Source organism: Ornithodoros turicata, chromosome 3 (assembly GCF_037126465.1).
Source record: "Ornithodoros turicata isolate Travis chromosome 3, ASM3712646v1, whole genome shotgun sequence".
Lineage (NCBI taxonomy): Eukaryota > Metazoa > Arthropoda > Arachnida > Ixodida > Argasidae > Ornithodoros > Ornithodoros turicata.
The window spans coordinates 24,266,777-24,286,463 of record NC_088203.1 but is presented as its reverse complement, the minus strand read 5'-3'; the positions used below and the strand labels follow the sequence as shown (position 1 = coordinate 24,286,463).

At 46.8% G+C, this 19,687-nt stretch overlaps 2 protein-coding genes across 6 annotated transcripts in view; both read left to right on the top strand.

Annotated features, from left to right (window-relative positions):
* LOC135388308 (uncharacterized) overlaps positions 1-12,605 on the top strand; it is a 48,362-nt gene extending 35,757 nt beyond the window's left edge. The window contains exons 9-10 of one of the 2 annotated variants that reach the window (XM_064617773.1): positions 5,378-5,503; positions 12,356-12,605. In XM_064617773.1, the coding sequence (XP_064473843.1) occupies positions 5,378-5,503; positions 12,356-12,547 (318 nt within the window). In that variant the 3' untranslated portion in view covers positions 12,548-12,605. Of the gene's footprint in view, positions 1-4,001; positions 4,072-5,377; positions 5,504-12,355 lie in introns of those variants that run through there. The other variant, XM_064617774.1, reaches the window with a different exon arrangement.
* Positions 12,606-18,906: 6,301 nt separating this feature from the next.
* The window catches only part of LOC135390058 (uncharacterized), a 51,182-nt gene continuing 50,401 nt past the window's right edge, over positions 18,907-19,687 (top strand). Inside the window, exons 1-2 of one of the 4 annotated variants that reach the window (XM_064620071.1) lie at positions 18,914-19,229; positions 19,352-19,677. In XM_064620071.1, the coding sequence (XP_064476141.1) occupies positions 19,605-19,677 (73 nt within the window). In that variant the 5' untranslated portion in view covers positions 18,914-19,229; positions 19,352-19,604. Of the gene's footprint in view, positions 19,678-19,687 lie in introns of all 4 variants that reach the window. The other 3 variants (XM_064620073.1, XM_064620070.1, XM_064620072.1) reach the window with 3 other exon arrangements.

Sequence of the window (19,687 nt, the reverse complement as noted above, 5' to 3'; positions counted from 1 at the left end):
GAATGCCGATGTCCGTGACTGGGCGCGGGCCTGCCTTGCCTGCCAGCGGTCCAAAATCTACCGCCACACCATCTCGCCTCCATCGCGGTTCCTTCCGCCAGATGCACGTTTCGACCAGGTCCACATCGACTTGGTCGGCCCGCTTCCTCCGGCCAAAGGCTACCGCTACCTGCTCTCGTGCATCGACCGCTTTACCCGCTGGCCGGAGGTAACGCCGATCCCTGACATCACGGCAGAGACGGTGGCCCACGCATTCCTCTTCTCCTGGGTTTCCCGATTCGGCGTCCCGTCCACTGTAACCACGGACAGAGGACGCCAGTTTGAATCGGCCCTCTTCGGTCACCTGTGCAGCGCCCTCGGAACCCATCACATCCGAACCACGGCCTACCATCCGGCTGCCAACGGCCTGGTCGAGCGCCTTCATCGGCAGCTCAAGGCTTCCCTCCGCGCCACTGACCACGGCGACACAACCTGGCCCGAGCGTCTACCCTTCGTCCTGCTTGGCCTTCGCGCCGCGATCCGCCAGGATGACTGCAGCGCGGCCCACATGGTCTACGGCTGCCCGCTCCGCCTTCCCGGAGCATTCTTCACCCCCTCGGCCCCGCTCGTGCACGACCCTTCCTCCTACATCGACCGTCTCCGCCAGCTCTTCCGGGACCTCAAGCCCACGCCTACCCGCTCCGGTCCCGCAACACGCGTGTTCGTGAGCCCCGACCTTAATCAAGCCACCCACGTCTTCGTCCGCCGGGACTCTGTGCGCTCCAGCTTGCAGCCTCCCTATGACGGCCCCTACAGTGTCATCTCGCGAGCCGGGAAGTTTTTCCGCCTCGATCTTCCACGGGGACCTGACACTGTGGCCATCGACAGGCTCAAGCCCGCATTCCTGGAGTCGGCACCTCTGGTATCGCCCGACCCGCCCTCCCTACGTCCGTCCTCACCTCCTGTCTCCAGCATTCCTCCCCCTCCACGTCGAGTGCATTGGGCGCCGCAGCTCGCACACTACGAGCCGCCCGCCGCCTCGGGTCCGGCTCCTGCACTCCTTCGCCTCGGCGCCCGACCTTTCCGCCAACCTCGGCCCTCCTCGCCAGCTTTGTCATCCGCCACGGGGGGGAGCCCTGTAGCAGCAGCGTCATAATCATCACCAGCACCGCCATCGGTTACGCGCAGCACTGCGCGTGACCCGAGCTTTCGTTTTCGGTTCATCGCCATTAACCGTCATTAAACCCATCAACCTCAGTAGAGCCTGGTCGCCTCATTTCTCGCTCTACAACTTCGAATAGCATCGGACGTCGCAAGCTCATCCACATTAAATGCCTGACTCATTTTCCGGCTTATCGTCTTGCTGAATGCGTCGCCAACTTCTTCCTTTTTAAGCGGAACGTACGACGTTACTCGTTCCCGTTTTACTGACGTTGGCTTCCGCAGTGGAGTGACATCACTATTCGCAGTGGAAATACTCTCGTTAATTTCAGCAACAATTTCTGCGCTCTGAACGTACTCTGCGTCTGGTGGAGACGTGGGAGGAGACCACTGAGAAAGTTCATCTATAGCTGAACGGAAATACCTTGCGCAGTCCTTGCACAACTGGTCTTCATCATTGACATCCCCCTACGATGTCGTCGTGCGTAATCCGCACAGTAGACACATTTCGTACTGTGGACGAGTCGAGACACATCGAACAGAGACACGGAATGATTTGGAGCCTTCACTTTGGACACAACCAAGAACACGCGTTTGTTTCAGCTCGACCCGCTCCCCTGGTGATTAGTAGCCACAAGGTAAGCCGGCAAGATCATATTCGTTAGCATGTCTACGAAGCACACAAGAAAGGAAATGTTTGATTGTAAAGTACAGCAATCCGGCGACAGACCTAATGAAAACGACCTCCCAAGTCGTGGCTTTGGAAGCCTAACGTGTGTTCGTCAAAGATGCGTTGACGCGAGATAGGTGGATGAATGCAAACCGAAGCGAAATGCAAGGAAAGAGCCGGAAGGCTGGCAGCAGCATCTTGGCCTTTTGGCGTGAGATCTCATTTAGTTAAAAAATATAAACACGCCTACACGGTGACGGTGCAAGAAACTGCTAAGGATTATTCTCCTGCATGTGGGAACGCAGGAAATAAACGGTAACGTGGATATACAGACGTTAGCGCACGCCTGTGATGTATTAATCCAGCCGTACGCCTGTGAGGTGTCACTGCGTACCATGTGTCGCCTTTTCGCTCCGCTATGGTTCTCAAATGTTTTTACCCACTATAAAATTTGTACCGCTTGAAAGGCAATGGAATGATACTTTATGGATGGAATAAATGATACTTTTTCCGAGAAAATAAAGCGTGGGATTTTCGAGAAATCGATCCGTGAAGTCTGCGTATTTTTCGAGAGTGATTCCGGTTTGCTCCCTCATACCGCCTTAGCTTTATCATTCACAATCTTTAACAGCATACCGTTAGAAAGAGCACTTGATGGGCTATCTTTCAGTGTAAAAATCACTTCGGTCTAATGTCCACTTCTCCGACAGGATGGCTACAAAATTCACGCAAAAACGCGCTTTACGGCGTTTTTGCGATTTTTCCTCACGCGAACGGGCGGGAGTAGGTATCGGGCTATGCCATAGAGCTACAGTCCCGTATGTAGAGAACGAGTAGAAAAAATGTCGTCCCCGTCACTTGAATGTAGAGGCATAGGGTTGTCTCAGACTTTGGCCCGAGTGCTCGCCAGTGATTTCCCCAGAAATTCACTGCGCTGGGGGGGGGGGGGAGCTTTCAAGGGGTGGTGGTGCTTGGTGAAGGTTCCACTTACGGAATTTTTCATAGACACGGAAAGAATCTAGGCACAATGGTGACATATCTTACAGCTTTCCCGTTTTATTTGTACATGTTATTACATTAGAACACAGTACAGTAGAATACAGATTCATTATGAACGGCATTCCACGGCATTTGAACGGCATAATCACACGACCGGCAAAGAAAAAAGCCTAGCACATTGTCTCACGAAGCTCAATGAACACCTAGCAACCAATGATGAAAACCTTAGACGAAAAAAGCAGAATACTTCATTTGATTGAGTTGGGCGCAAATGGTTCTTGGATGATCCACATTGAGTTTGCGTGCCCGCACGCATTTTTGCTCGTATATGCGCGGAGTATATGCATTGAACAGTCACTTTCAAATGATTTTGGAGAAATGCATGGTACGATCATCTGCATGACTGTGGTCCTACAGCCCAAGTTTGACCGTACAGGATGTAATTCGCTGCGCCGGACTCACTACCAGAACGTGTTGGTGGCCGAGCTGGGTGGGGTTACCTGAGAAATTTCAGGGGGAGTGTTGCAAAAATGCAGGGAGGGTGTACATCCCCCCTGAGGGGGGTGTAGGGAAATCCCTGGTGCTCGCTGATGAGGCACCGTCGTGCGCCATTCAATTTTTTTCCCGGCATCCGCTCCGATTTGAAGTCCGAAATTTGTACCAATGTTCATCACAAAGATGTGGCTTTCACACAAAAAATATGTAACAAAATCGAGAGACCTCGACGGACGGGCTTGCCTGAATTGAGATGAAGTCACCCGAGTGCATTAATATGCGGCATGATCAAACTCACCAATACGCCATGTCGACCTTCACGTGAGTTCGTAGCAGGGCCCGAACTCACGCCTTATCAGATGATGTGATCGTGAGTTTTGAAGGCCAGGAACGTTGAGCTATGGTCACGTACAGCAACCTCAGACTTGTTATAACAAAAGTTGTAACTTGTGTTCATATTGATTAAGAATAACTTTGATTAAAAGTCGCGTCCTGCGATATTGATTTTATTTCCAACTCATTGAAAAGTTGTGTGTATGATATGAAGATTGCCAATAACAAAAAAATATTGTATGCATTGGATTTGATTCTTTCTGCGTGATACGCCTTCAATGCTATTGCATCATACTGGTAAGGAGTAAGTATATTCTTTATGAGCTAAATTATACTGTCTTGTGTTTTGCTTCTTCTGTTTCAGGTCGTGAAAGTTGTTGGACTGGGTTTTTCTCCTTCACACAGATAGGCAACATAATTGGCACAATTCCCAGCACCACTGTCATTTCATATATTGGAAATATAATTGTCTTTAATAAATATAGTTTCACTCCTGCTTTCCGGTTCCTTCAGTTCTCTTTTTTTTTTTTTTTTACATTCGGTAACAATAATAGCGCTTTACCAATGAAACTAAGCAAATTCTTCTCCACAGGAAAATTGTATTTTTGCGTCAGTTTTAAAACACCATCGTTTGAACTTGACTGATTTGGACATGTGCAATCTCCGATCCTCTTTTGGTAAATCTCTATTTTAGTGTGCTTGGCATTGGGCTGTCCGCTATTTTGAAGCCACTGAAACACGACGTTGAGACTTAGGCTGTGCTAGTACAGCAAGTAATATCCACAGGGGTAAATGTTGAATCGCTTTCCTTCATTTGCCATGCCTTGTTTTTCTATAACCTTTACCCAGAAAACAACGAATCAGAGTTACATTCGATTATCGGGATTCTCTGTCCTCCCCAGATGTTCACGGTTAGCACTCGTGTGAAAGTTGCGCTGTGTGATTACAGTTAGTGCTCCACTTGTTAGCAAAATTCTCATTTCACAGACGGTGCTGCGGTACAATACTGTAATACTATGGCTTTGTAGCATTCCCTTCTTGGCATTTCTTGCAACATATACAGTGTGATCGGTCCCTGTGACTGCACTGATGGGGGATTGTTGGAGAGGGTCGCCGCAAAAGCTAGCCTACAGCTGTCATTTAACAGCCAAATCCTGACGCCTCATGATTTATAGACGTGTGCAAATGATTATTTCAGAAACATAACGGCAGAATGGGCTGTCAAAAATGAAAACTAAAGAGAGGCTACCAACTTCCATGCCAAAGTTGGAGAAATGTTGAAGTGTTTCTCAGAATTCCTCAAATCCTAAATTTTGTGGTAGACCATTCAGACTCGGTGAGCAGTTGTCATGGTCCTTTTGGAAAACACGCTTAAATTTTGCGCTTCGTCGGTGCAGTAGGACGCTCACGACACCATTCCATAGGGAATAAGGTTTTTGCTCACAGCACAAACTTCAGAGCCCTCTTGCGTCGGAACGCGTCGGTGGTGGAGGCTAATATTTGGTATTTGGTATATGTCTACCAGCACAATAAACTCTGATTTTTTTTTTTTTTTTTCGTGAGAATCTGCGGTGGTCGCGCGCAAGCGCCGGATCACTTGGCGTGGAATGCATCAATTGTACCCTCGAGACATGCTAGCAGACCCAAATTATTCGAGTTTGCATGTCTGTCATCCTCAACTATTTTTGCTTTCACGGCAAACTGTACTAGAATTAAAATATACTTATGTTGTGCTTTCAGGATTGTTTAATGGAGAAGCTATACGGTGAGATCCTGTATGATCCCAAAAGAATACAATGTATCCTGTTCGTCGATGGTGCCGATCTTGTTTGGTACTTCGAATCAAAGAGTACAGTATCCAGAAAGGTGGGTCATCCCGAACGGCTTAATGGAAGCCGTACATAAAAACTGCACACTGTGTGCCAGTCACAAATGTTGTGAGCATATGAAAGCGGTAAACGATACGCATACCCATTTCGCATACGGTGAACTGTTTTTGAGCGTCGTCCTTCCCGGACTGCGCTCTATAAAGAGAACTTCACTGCATGGTATGCTGTACGATAGTCACAGCCACAAATGGTTATCGCTTGATTACAAGAGAAGTGGATGAGGCGTGCACCATTTGGTGGCAATTTGGATATGTACGACCGTCTCGGACCTGTTGTTGTTCAAGATGGCTGCAAATTAGTTCGCGTGGCTTCTAACAACACCGTCACGGTCGGCGCCAATGTCTAGATCCAGTTCCAACGCCACAATGCGTTTGAATTGAATGACACCTCCTATAAAATTTTTCAGCTCTCCCAGGCAGCAGTTTGAGACTTATGTGAGAAAGGTGCCCTATATTGACGCCAACCGGTGACATGTACAAGATGGTTGAAAAAAAAAAAGTTTAAATAAGGTGAAGTACTAAAGCTAGAATGTAATTAGGATAGGGTATAAATACATCAAAATGACAGTAATTAATATAGAGCAGCGAATACTCAAATACAGTTAAGATACCCAGTTCCATTAGTCTTAAGGAAGACCAGTGAATGCGATCTCTAAGGTAGAGGCACCGGGAATGCCTCCATGCAGCGAGAACTCAAGAAGCGACTTTCCGATCAGTTGCATACACAAAACTTAGGACACCTTAAAGGAGCATAGAAGTGACCCCCAAAATATTTAGTTTTTCGGTGGGGCGTGTCGTGCAACGAATAAAATGTGCAAGTGCATAAAATGTGCTCCTGTGCAAGACCGGTGACCGCAGGTGATCTACAGAGCACGCGCAAGGCTCTGTTCCGCACATCTGTAAAAAATCCTCTTGGCGTCCAAAGAGCACATCGCCGAACGAGAGGACGTCATCAAGGGCTCCGGCACGTGATCAATGACATACAGCAGCACGGCTGAAGCGTGTATAAGCGCGCGAGAGCTGAGAACAACAACCACAGAAAAATGCACAAAGCTGTTTCCAGGCCACGCGAGGCTCGTGTCCCTATTGAAAAAAATCACTAGAATCAATCTGGTGTTTTTGGTGGCTGTGATTTGGGACATTCCTGGTGCTTTCTTCTCTGATGTTAGCATCAGAAGTCCCTGGCGTTCCTAGTGTCTGTTCTCTGATGTTCCACACCAGGACCTCTGATGTGTGTGCTCTGGTGTTGCACACCAGGATCCCTGGTGTTCTGTGCGTGATGTCTCATGCGTTCAATCCCGTGATGTACTTGGTCCGTCAGGAACCTCACAATGCACTAAAAGCTGTGCATAGCTGTGTGTGTGAGAGAGAGAGAGAGAGAGAGAGAGAGAGAGAAAGCAGGACAGTGCAAGCGCGGCACCACAGCACGAACACGGTGTTAGTGCTGTCCTGTTTGTTTTTCTCTAAGCGTTCAAAACTATGCACAGCTTTCAGAGCCTCGTGAGGGCGCTGAGGAGCCAAGTACCTCACGGGACCGAATGCGTGAAACAGCATAATGTTCCATAGTCGAGCATCATAAAACACCACGAAGCGATCCTGCCGTGCATACATGAATGTGCAATATTCAACCCACACGGTCTGCTCGTTATTCCGGTACTAAAGCTGCTTGGGATGTACTCATTAATGTTAGCGACTCATGAAACCAGTCAACAATACAACAAGATATCAAATGTTTCTTTCTACTGCAAAGGTGTCCCAGCTGTTAACAGGCTACTAATTGTTTGCATATACTATACTGAGAATCAGAAATAGGAACAGACAAGCACACGTAACAAAACTGTCTATATTACTGCTACCATTGATGATACACATTTAGGAGAAGTATGCACTCCACAATATAAAAGTACAAAAATGAGCCATTTTCTTTCTTCTGCGAGTGGGAATACATCACATGCGGCACAGTTATAATATAGAAAAGCATACTCGATCAACTCTTCAGCCATTTTCCGTCGTGTAGTCCTGTTAGCAGAGGGCGTTATATCTGTTAGAAGAGAGCGACAACTACTGTGGGCGTGCGTCCACTTTGTCGCGTGCCTCAGTTCTTAGCTGATTTCGCTTGGACAGCAACCTTCTATCTGTTAGGAAGTTAACGGAGCTCGGCAACGTGGTGTCGTTTCGCGGAGAAGAGTGCACCGTCACAAAGGGCAAGGTTGTCATTGCTACAGGGAAGATTAACCGTGACCTGTACCGTCTCTCGACAGCTGGAAAAGAGATGGCGAACCTCACGCAAGCGTCGGACCACCGGAATTGTATCCATGTGTGGTATCACCGATTAGGGCACCGGAATGCTGATGCGGTGAACCGTTTGCATACGGATAGACTGGCGGTTGAAATCGATGTCGAAGCCTGTAACCATGTTCTCAAATGCACTAGTTGCATAAAAGGCAAAATGAAAAAGGCATCATTTCCAAAAGCGAACTCTTCTCGAGCTCAAGCAGTTCTGGACTTAGTGCACACTGACGTCTGCGGGCCTATGAGGCTTCTTACACCAAGTCGGAACCGGTACTTTCTTACATCCATCGACGACTTCTCCAGATACACCATTCTCTACCTCCTGAAGTCGAAGGACGAAGTTGCCTCGAAACTTGATGAGTACCTGGCGTTCGGTCCTACAAAGGTCCTACGTAGGTCCTACGTCCTACAAAGGTCCTACGTATGGACAACGGAAGCGAATATACTGGCGAGAGAACACGGCAGGTCCTGCGTTGCCGTGGTGTAGAGTTACAAACCACTGTCCCGTATAGTCCAGAGCAGAACGGCGTAGCTGAACGAAAGAACAGAACTTTGTGCGAGAGCGCACGAAGCATGCTCTTTGGGGCGGACTTGCAAGAGACGTACTGGGGTGAAGCCGTCCTGACCGCTTGTTACCTTCAGAACCGCCTTCTTGGTAAGGCCGTCGACAAGACTCCGTATGAGTTGTGGCACGAAACGAAAGCCAATCTAGAGCACCTGCGAATGTTTGGAAGTCGAGCATTTGTGCATGGTCCCGAAAGAGAAGCGCGGGAACTGGGATTGTCGTTCTGTCGAGGGCAATCTACTTGGGTATGGGCGAGCTCAGAAAGGATACAGGATCTTGCTCAAGGACTCTCACAAGGTAACAGTGACTCGAAGTGTGGTCATTGACGAGAGCCCAATTGAGATCCATTGAGATCCAAAAATGAGTATTGCTCAGGACATACCACAAAAATTTATTTTAAATTGAGTACAAATACCTTCTAGAAAAATACTGCGTAAGGTACCAAAATACCGAATACGGTATTTAAAATACACTATTTTAAATACAGTACTTTAAGTATGTACAAATCTGCACCAACGTCACTGACTCACAGTCATGGATCCACTTCCCATGCTTCTGTCACCTTTGAGAGTTTAGCTACTTTGCTCAGCGCTTTCCGTTCGTCATGGATTAACGGCACCCTAAGAGTCACGTCGGATGCAGGACGGCGACAAATCGTTCCTGAATAATCTGCGCTCTTGGGTCATAAACTGCAACATTGTATCATAGTGGTCGAGCGTTGTCCGAGAAGCGCGATCCTTTTACTCCATACTCAACACGTTAAGGTGTGGCCAGCTTTCTAAATCAGCGGCATTACACGTGATTCTCCCCCTGCTGCGCAATAGGCCGAGAGCGCGGCGTCTCGTTCGCAGACGTCTCAACGCTGTAGCGAAGTCGAACGACAGGCAACACACCAACCGCTATATCGTTAAAAGCGACATGGAAATACCAAAACTTGCAGGTATCGCTCCGTGTGATCGTAATCTCTGCCTATACGGATAACATCTATCGACTCTGTCGGTGGCGCTCGACAGTGGCTGTGATTCGTGGCAATGGCTGGCTGACAGCGTGCTATATGTGGTGAAATTCTATTTTTAGAGCGCATTTTGACCACCGAATGCGCTATCGTCATGCATGTTTATCCCTTGAAATGAACGGGCCCGTACGATCACTTAAAACTTCAGTTGTCTGTGTGTTTTCGTTTGTATAAGTGTGTGCCTCCTCGACTGATTTCCCTCCTCGGTAGCTCAGTCGGTAAGGTGTTGGTTTGCTGAGCTCAAGATTGCGACTTCAAATCCGACCGAAAACGGTAGCAATGCGAGGTAAGGTAAACGTTGCTTCCACCACCGTGTGTCGGAGATAAATACCCCAGGTGGTCGGCATTATCCGCAGTCCTACCCAGCGGCACCTGCAACATGCCACCGATGATGAGGCCGATTAGATCCCCCCGCCATAGAAATCATAAGGAGAGAGGCTAGAAGAGACAGTAATGGGGGGAGAGTAAAGGAGTTGTACGGATGCGTCCAAGTCCGGGAGCTGCCATGATCGATATTGTGGATTCGGCCACAGCCTTTCCACGCGTGAAGACCAGGCGCGTTCGACGCCATGGCATCCAATCCAATCAAAATCTTGCTTGCCTCCGCTGGGCTCCGCGTGCCATGCCGTGTGCGAAGTGTGTTTGTTTTGTCTGCTCTCACGTGTGCGCTTTGGCTTGTGTCTTATTTCGTAAGGAACGAGTATCGCACGGTTTAAACCTTGCGCCACGACACGACAGAACGGCACACGGAGACACCGTTCGTAACACGCTAGGCGTAACGTATCGGTCATGGCGGCTCACATGCTGAGATGCCTGCCTTCGCTTGCTTGGTTTGTAGTTATTATGAGAGTGCTATGCCCCCCGCTGTGCATTGTCTATATGGCACACTGACGACGTACTAGATTATAGGGGCCATGCCGTAGGCACCCCTTCTCAGCGCCGCATTTTGGGGGCTAGCGGTGGCGCTACTCATCGGCCTGGTTATTGTCGGGTATTTCGCAATTGCCGCAGAAACGTCGGCGTTCAACACGGATAACAATGTGTCGACACGTGGGAGTGCTGAAGATTTGATGTTTACAGTTCGATGTTACGTGATGGCACGTTGGTTTAGCTTAGGTTAGGTCATGCCTATTATATAAGTATGGTTATATAGGTTTTTCAGTCCCCACTATCTTGTTCCCATAAGCCACCGAGCTGCTCACGACACACTCAAAATATATGCGATCACATTAAGTTATGCATCTCCCATTAGATCTTGCTTCAGACCTCCTGTCAAGTGCTTCCCTGTCCGTGATATTCTATAAACGCGATGCTATTCCTTCACATTTGCTCGTTTGACAGCGTCAGCTGTATAGTGGAGACTTTCCCGAGATGGCGTCGTTCCCGGCGGCGACATGTGCGGGGTAAAAAGAAAAAACCGTTTCCGTAACCGTTTACAACCGCTATCGGTGCTATCACCTGACTTTTAGTATATAGTCGAGAGGGTACACGATAAGAGCCCCTCTCATCTCGTCACTACTCACCTCGCCAGTCATCATCATGTACATCATTTAGGTGATCTTTTCTCATTTATCGGAACTTTCTTTTATATATTTGTTTCTAATAATTTCCCTTTTGCTGCCGTGCGATCGCATGTGTTTCTCACGTTACAATGCGCGTGTGCTCTTTTCTTATTTTCAATTTAAGCCATGTACATTTTAGTGCATTTAGTGCAATAGTGCATGTTATCTGTATTTCCAGAATGTATTATTGTATTTATATGTATATTGTGTCTACAGGGTGTCCCAGAAAACGTGTCATTGAATTATAATAAAAAAAATCTGCGCCACCTAGAATCATGTAGTCAACGGAATTTGTTCTTACTAGGTTTTTGCCAACTACTGGTTTGAATGTCATGTATCGTAAGTTTAATTATGTAAATACTTGCGAACTGAACTCCGAAATTTGCCATGTCCCCCCACCCTCCCCCACCAATATGAAGAGCGTGCCGAATTCAACCAAGTTCATGATATTTGATAGTGATATTCAAGAGCTATCCCATCGGTAAAAATAGTCGAACACCATACTTTTCGTAGCACCGAACCATAACGCACCACGCCCTTTTGAGCGCAATCGCTCGCAGTCCGACGGAAGGAGGTTCCAACCCCAGCCCATAGAGTGATAGCGGATAAGTGACAATTCCTGAAATTGGGAGAGGGAAAGTGCGATTCCAGGGAAAGTGGGACGCGATAAGTCATACCTGTGTTATCTCTTTCTGCGTTGCAGATGTGGGCTGGGTTTCCAACCTCCTTCCGTCGGACTGACAAGGATTGCGCTGAAAAATTTGTCGCGCGCTAGCTCCGTATAGAGCATGATGTTCGGCTATTTTTTCTGACGGGGTAGCCGCTGAATATCCCTGTCAATATCATTAATTTGAGTAAATTAGACACGCTCTTCACATTGGTGGGGTAAAAAAGTCACCTTTACTTGGCAAATTTCCGACTTCAGTTCGCAAGAATTTACATGATTAAGCCTACGTTACACGACATTCACATCAGGAGTGGCAAAAATCTGTTAAGAACAAATGCCGTTGACCGCTTGATTCTCGGTGGTGTAGTTTTTTTTTTTATTATTATAATTCAATGACACATTTTCTGGGACACCCTGTATATGTAGTGTATTGTATTTGTGTGCACAAACATTACGGTCGTCAGGGCCGTTCTTGGGCACCAATAAAATGTTATTAGTACTATCATTATTATGATATCAGCGACCACAAATCAATACTCGTCCCGCTTAAATAAATGTGTCTTCACACTTTCGTCTGGCCTGATTTCACCGCACGCACAGCTGACTCTGAATTGCGCGGTACAGGAGCCGTAAACGTCCTGTATTTTTTTTCTTATTATTATGCTTAGTGAATGTTATAGACGGTGTTATTGGGAAGCAATAATACTGGCTTTTGCTTACCGTCTGTAGATGTGCAAGGCTTCTGTAACTCTCCACTACACCGGCGGATGGGCCGTGTACGAGATAGACACTATGCTTCGCAAGAATCGGGATTGTAACTGGGAAGCGCAGTATGACGGGCTGAATCCATTGCTCACCATCCAGGAGAACATGAAGAAGGTCACGCAATGGACTGACTGCAGCGCTTTGCCAAGATGTTGAAGTCCGTCAGATATTGTTTACTTCTTTACACTATAATACAAACTGTGTACAATCTGTATAGTGTACTTCACTTAGCAGGTTGTGTTTTAATGCCCCACATTTGCACTCCTGTGTGCTTTCTGCAAACAACACCACGTGTATAGTTAGAGAACCAATTGAACACGATTCCCACTACCGCGTTTCGTTGGTGCGGAGCGAACGTTGGTTACGGTGGTGGTGACTGGCCAGTTGGCAGACTTTGCCTATGGACCTGTTGCGCGCGAGTTTGCCTCGTCAGAGCCGTCTAGTTTGGCCATTGGGAGGATCATGTTTGAAACACCGTCATTTTACTTCACACTGCGTTCGCATCAGAAGAGTCAGAATGGAAAAAGCTGTGTGTGTGTGTGAGAGAGAGAGAGAGAGAGAGAGAGACAGAGAGAGATGGTGAGATGGTGAAGCCTCAGCGCAGCGGAGGTACAAGTGGAGATGTAAAGGGGATATAAGAGCGTAGTTATAAATGGAGGTAAATCACGAGCTAGACTCCTGACCCCCTTCTCTCTCAAAATTGCTTGGTCCCTGGCCTCATCCAGCACACCAACGTTCTGCCCTCAAGGCTCTCTTCAGCGTCCTGGACTTCGATCCTTATTGTGAAGGGGCTCATTATTTCATTCCCCGCATCACCACTAGCAATTGGGTAGAGTATCGCCCCCGGCGATGAAACACCCCACCCATCATCCCGTAATAAAGTTGTTGTTAAATAGTTTGAAATTATTTGAAGTAGTTGAAGGAACAAGAGGTCACAGGTCTTGGTGGAGGTAATTAAAGGTAATGGTAAAGGTAATGGAGGTAAGAATCCTCTATGAAGCATTCATTCTACGTAACGCGACTACGTAAAGCTGTAGGGATCGAACCCACATCTCCGGCATCGGCAATCCAGAAGATGTGGGTTCGATCCCTACAGCTGGCTAAACTTTTCAGTGACTTTCATCTTTCATCGTTGATTTCTTAGGCAATTTGAGGCTTTGTGTGTATCTGTCCCCTCTATGTTGTTCCAGCCTCAGAACATCAGTTTATCTCTTGTTCAACAGGTGCCGCTTGCGTCGATTTCCGTCGTATGAATGTGTGTATGAGTGAGCAAAAATGTAAGAGCGAAAGGAGGGTGAGTGAGAGTGAGTGGCTGGTTTGTCGTCCCTTCAGATGACGCACCCCGAAAGTCGCTGGAGAGACGTGTTAGCTTAGCTCAATTGGTAGAGCCCTGGACCGGCAATCCAGAAGATGTGGGTTCGATCCCTACAGCTGGCTAACCTTTAGAGTGACTTTCATCTTTCATCGTTGATTTCTTAGGCAATTTGAGGCTTTGTGTGTATCTGTCCCCTCTATGTTGTTCCAGCCTCAGAACATCAGTTTATCTCTTTCCCAATCTCTCGTTGTGTTTTTTTTTTCCTTTGTTGAAACGCCGCCCGTCATGGGAAACAAAGCGGAGCAACATCAAACAAAACCACCGGGACAGTGGCAGATGTTAAAAAAAATGGCGGGAAGACTCTTCTAGCACAGAGCGTATAATGCTTCTAAAAAATAAAAAAAGTAACACTCGCTCGAGATACACGCTACATCACATGGAGCTCCTGCTTATGTCCGTATCTCCTGGTGATGTCCGCAAAGTAGACGTTCGTAGGAAGTTTGCAACCCGGCCAAGTGGATCCCCGCGTAGTATACCCGCTGGAGCAATTTCATTTGCTCTGCGGATATCCGTGGGAGAGAATTTTCTGACTGGGGTATTAGAATTAAGACTGGCCATTAGAGGCCTAAAAAACAGTCTCGAGCGGTCAATCAAACTTGGGCGCATTTCATTGGTTGCCGTTTTCCACGGGGACCGCCATGACACCAATATTTCTTCTAAATGGATGGTGCTTGGAACGGCGAAGCGGAGATTTCGGGATAAAAAATTTTCAATCTACTTTAATTTCATACTGTGAATATATATCCTCATGTACGCACCTGACTTTCGCAACTTTCGCTCCGCCTTTATTATTTACGCGAAAATGAGATGTTTGGTCGACGTGAGGCTTAGTTAATACAGCGATTTCAAGACAATTACAGACTCCATTAGTACGTAAGATTTTGCATTATGTCATCGAATTTTACTTTTCTATACATCTTTGCGCATTTTTGATTCAGTCTGCTCACGTTACGTGATTGAAAAAGTTCATACCGGCAGCCGTCCGCTACGGTGGTGGTGGTCGTGTGTGGTGGTGAAGGTGCTCGCCGTTGTCGGCCTCACGATGAAGCGGTTCTGTCGCTGTCCTGGCCAAACACTTCTGCCAGCAACCATTTCTGCAACATGCCTCTCTCCATGCAGACGGCGCTGATAACAGTGGGCGCACAATCTACCGTTTTGGTCTGCCACTAGTGATATCTGTTTCAATCCAGATCAACCTACAGGTTTTTCCACTCATTTTAGTCCAAGTGTCATCCAGGCGCCACCTGAAATAATCCAGGCGCCAGGTGAATTAATCCGGGTGCTATCACAGTAAATTATTTTACACCTTTATTCGCTCAAAACAGGCGTATTCTTATAAGAACACCCTTTTTGTATCTCACAAACTGTATCAAATTGTGTAAAAAGATCATTACTGAAGGTGTAATGTCGACATACACCACGTTTTATCCCGTGTCCGTCATTAAGGATGTAAAGTGAGGTGTTGAAAGAGGTGTTTACGTCCTATACACCTTTTTTACACCCCATTTGAATTGGGAATATGGTATTGAAAATAGTGTTTTAATTCGCGAAATAAAAATTATTCTGGTTTCACAGCTGCACACGGCAGTTAATCACATTAAAAACTGTAACTTGAGTTAAGAACACAGTATTTGCAGGGAAGGATGTCCTGAACGTAGGTGGTATCCTTGTCTCGCTGCGGGCGGGCGTTTAATTGCAAAGACGGATTCCCGTCACCGTTAGAGACGTTTTCCGCGCTACTACACTTAACGAACATGCCTCCAACAAATTGTATTTAAGTTAATGATCCATCGGATACGCCAGTATAGGCTACCGAGGGGTGTCCATGTCTCTTCAAGCTTCGGCACTCGCGCCTACGTTACCTAGCGAGGCGTGCCTGTGACGCATTGCGCTCCGCGTTAGGTTGTACGATGGAACCACGGCTGGAGGTCGGCCTTGTTCAGGGTATTACTTGCCATATAGACGCAAGAACGTCGAACTGTATATCTCGGTATGATGTTACACTAGCCATTTGAGAGGGAGTATCTGCCACTAAACAACTCCATCCTGAAAGGTGTTTTCACTGTTACTCCCCTGTTGTTACTCCCCTTTTAATGGTGTTTTTTTTTTCAAACGCCCATCATAACGGTATTTTATGAGGAATACACCTAATTAAAGTGTGCTTTAGACAACACCCTTGATTCGGGTGTAAAGGCAACACCAAAACGGTGTGCGCCGTGGGACACGCCATTTACACAGAAAAAAAAAAAGTGAAAAAGTTTAAAAGTTTACGGTGTATGAAATAACCCTGGGGCTATTCAGTTTAATCCGGGTGCCATCTGGATTGATCCATGATGTTTTTAAGCACTATAACTGTGTATTCACACGAGGGACATCCCCGTGGAATATTTTACAGACATGTGGCGGCAGGAAAAGTAAAAACCTGTTGACGGGACTGAAGTTCTGCTGCGTCTTATGTTGATCATTCGCACGGCGCCGAGATATCAGGAGTTGGCGAGCAGAAGGTGAGCAAACGACACCATTTGTCATGTCGTCTGCAACGGAATACCTTGCGACTGATATGCAGGATATTCCCCGCGGTTTGCAGAGCGCGAAAAGGCACTATGCACAATGCAGAGGACGCCGTTGGTCCTGTCATTTGCTACGAAATATCTTGTGACTCCTGTGACTGCGAGATTGTAGGCCGATGCTGAATATTGTGCTACATTTTACAGGTGGGTTTGCGGATGCGACCGCCCTATAAAGTTAACCTAATCAGTAAGAGTTCTCAGGAGCAGAATTCCGAACATCTACTATCCGAGCATTTTCACTGGAAAAGGCCAGTGCCAGATAAACCTGGGCCGACTATACGATCAAAACCGAAAAGAAATCGTGGTAACCAGACTTCGCGTAGAAAAATAGTAGCCACGCGAACTTTCCTCTCGGTGCATTTGAAAGGGTGTCTACCGACGACAACATTGTGGTCTCCTGAGAGCAGTGTGCGGGTACGGACAGGGCCACCAACAGTGCGAACACCGAACTAACAGAAATCAATCCATTTGGGACATTTCGGTGTCAGCATCAGTGGCTCCGCTGGCGGTTGCTTGATGCATCTCTGAAGCGACCGCCATGCATTTTCGTGCAGATGCATGCCCCGTACAGATGCATGGAGAGCACAATTTGCACGACTATATTTTTTGTTGCGCGGCTTTGCTACACAGCAAATTATTTTTGTACCTTTTTTAAGCACATGCTTGTCCCATGGCGCACTCCCTTTTTACATCATGGAATGTGGGCGTTTTCTGCAACCCCTTTAATTAGGCGTATTCCTCATAAAACACTCTTGAAGTTGGTGTTTAAAAACAAGCACACCCCTAAAACGGGAGTATTGTTTTGAAAACGCCCCTTAGGATGAAGTGTTTTCTGGAAAATACTCCCTCTCAAATAGCTTATGTAATGCTAACTCCCGCGGCAGCAAATCGAGCCATGCAGTCCGACGCTCTTGCCTGCATGGCAACAACCACCCGGAACACAGCATAGTTCCAGCTGTGGTTCCAACGCACAACCTAAACCGGAGTGCATCACGTCACAGGCACCTCTCGTCGGCACAGCAACACTGTGAGTGAGTGAGTGAGTAAAAAATGGAAGCAACACTGTGGGACCAGCGTATGTGAAGATCGCAGCATCGTAACGCCGTCCGTGCTCGTGAAATGAGCTGCGTTACGATGCTGCGATTTTCAGACGATGCCAGCAGTGCGCGCGGGCAGTCTCGGTAGCCTATATAGTGGGGTACTGGATGGATCATATACTGAAATACAATTTCTTGAGGCACGTTCGCTGCGTCTTTCAAATTAACACGTACGCTGGCAACGGGTCAAAGATGCCAGCTAAATTCCTGATGTCCCTCCCTGTCAACTATTGTGTTTTTAACTGAAGTTATTGTCTATAATGTGATTACCTGGTGAGCGGAGCTGTCAAACCAATATAATTTTTTCTTTCACGAATTAAAACAGCACTTTCAGCACCATATTCTCAGTTCAAATGGGGTGAAAAAAGGTGTATAGGACGCAAACACCTTTTTAAATACCTCATTTTACACCGTGAATGATCGAAGTGGAATAAAATGTACGTGGTGTGGGTTGGTGTTATACATTTACTAGTGCTCTTTTTACACCTTTTGCTTCAGTCTGCGGAATATAAAAGGATGTTTTTATAAGAATACACCTGTTTTGAGTGAATAAATGTGTAAAATGATTTACTGTGTACCACCATTGTTTCGTTCGCTTCGATTCACAAATGCCTCATCGTGCTCCGCATGACGATCGTCCGGTAAGCAGGCAACCTGTTGTGCGCGCAAATGTGGGTAGACGTATTCTTTATCAAGGCAGGCTGCCTTGACACTTCAGGAAAACCCGGCAGCAGGTTTAATATTTCGAAGATCCACGAACGTGACCTGCACGAACGTGGCGCAGTAAGGACATGAATACAGGTACTACGTCATCGGTGCCTATGACGTTAGGCACCAATGTCGTGTGTCCACGTTTACTACTGGCGTCCCATAGTAGGTCAGCCGTGTCGTGACAGCGTGCTTGAATAGCATACTACGCGCGGGCTTTGCCGTTGCGAGTGCGTATGCTTTCCTATCTTCCTCCCGGACGACGTTTAACAAGGCTTCACCGCTAGATCTTGCCTGCTGACTCATGCAGCATCATGGAAGTCTCGCATTTGAATGGAAATCACCCCGCCTCGTATTTAACCGCATTGGTATCCTTCGATTATAGTGATCTCAATGTCGTTCGGACGTGTCATCCCTTGAACTCCACACAAACATAACTTGAACTCCATATGCTATTGCAAAGATAACCACAGGAATAGTGTCAGGATATACTAGATAATTTATTCTTTTATTCCAAAGATTCTTACATTATTATACTTCTAGCAGACAACATATGAGAAGTCAGCAAAATAAAACACGGTTACACAGGTGACATGTGTTTCCCACCACCGCTTTTGCACCAGTGCAAATTCGCGGCTCCGATAACATGTGTGCCAAATACTTAACATTTTGCATTGCCAATGTGATATTACATTATAACCTTGTGTGCACGTTACAAGACGTTGTATAGCGACCTGCAAAGTTCTGCCAACAAGCTTTGAAAAAAAGAAAGAAAAGAAATCCAGTACACCGCTGGGCCACTGCCAATCTCATTTGGTGATCGAGTGAGGCATACGCGCGCCTAAACACCGAGGGTATAGGAAGTGTCGCAGCCCCCGCAAATATACCCCACCAGTGAGCACAAACGGTATCGACATCATTGTAATCATCATCATCATATTCATCAGCATCATCATAGAACGCGCACAGAAGCTCGTGGAGTATCAGAGCATCTCCTGCGCACAATTTGTTTTGCGCTGAATTACGGGGATATTACTAATGTGGGTTGCTCTATTTTGTTCCTTACAGATTTATTCTGGCCGTAACCGGTAAGGGTGATCATGATTACTCAGTGATGCTGATGATGATTACTAAGTGATGATATTCTTATAACAGAGTTTGAGGACGCCTGCTCCTATGTGTTTAAATGTGATTTACGCTATTGTTTCAGGACCAGCTCAGCAGTCTTGGGAAAGTTGCTTGCTCTTACCCACTTCGCGTGATGTATACTAAAATTGTCATGTGTCAAACATTGTACTTGCAGCGTCTGCCGCAGTCAATTTAGTCAATGAGGCAACGCCCTAGCGTGATATGTCTCTATTTCTGCTAACGAACATTCTTGCAACCGCTACCATTACCGCCACCACAATTGCCACCACCACCACCTCACCATATGTGTGTCGCTTCGCCTGTGTGCTTCTTGTATGAAATTTGCTTTCGGTGCACCCATTATAGTGCAAAGTGTATTGTGTTGCTTGAAAGCACTTCAAGACGAAGGTAGTGTGAA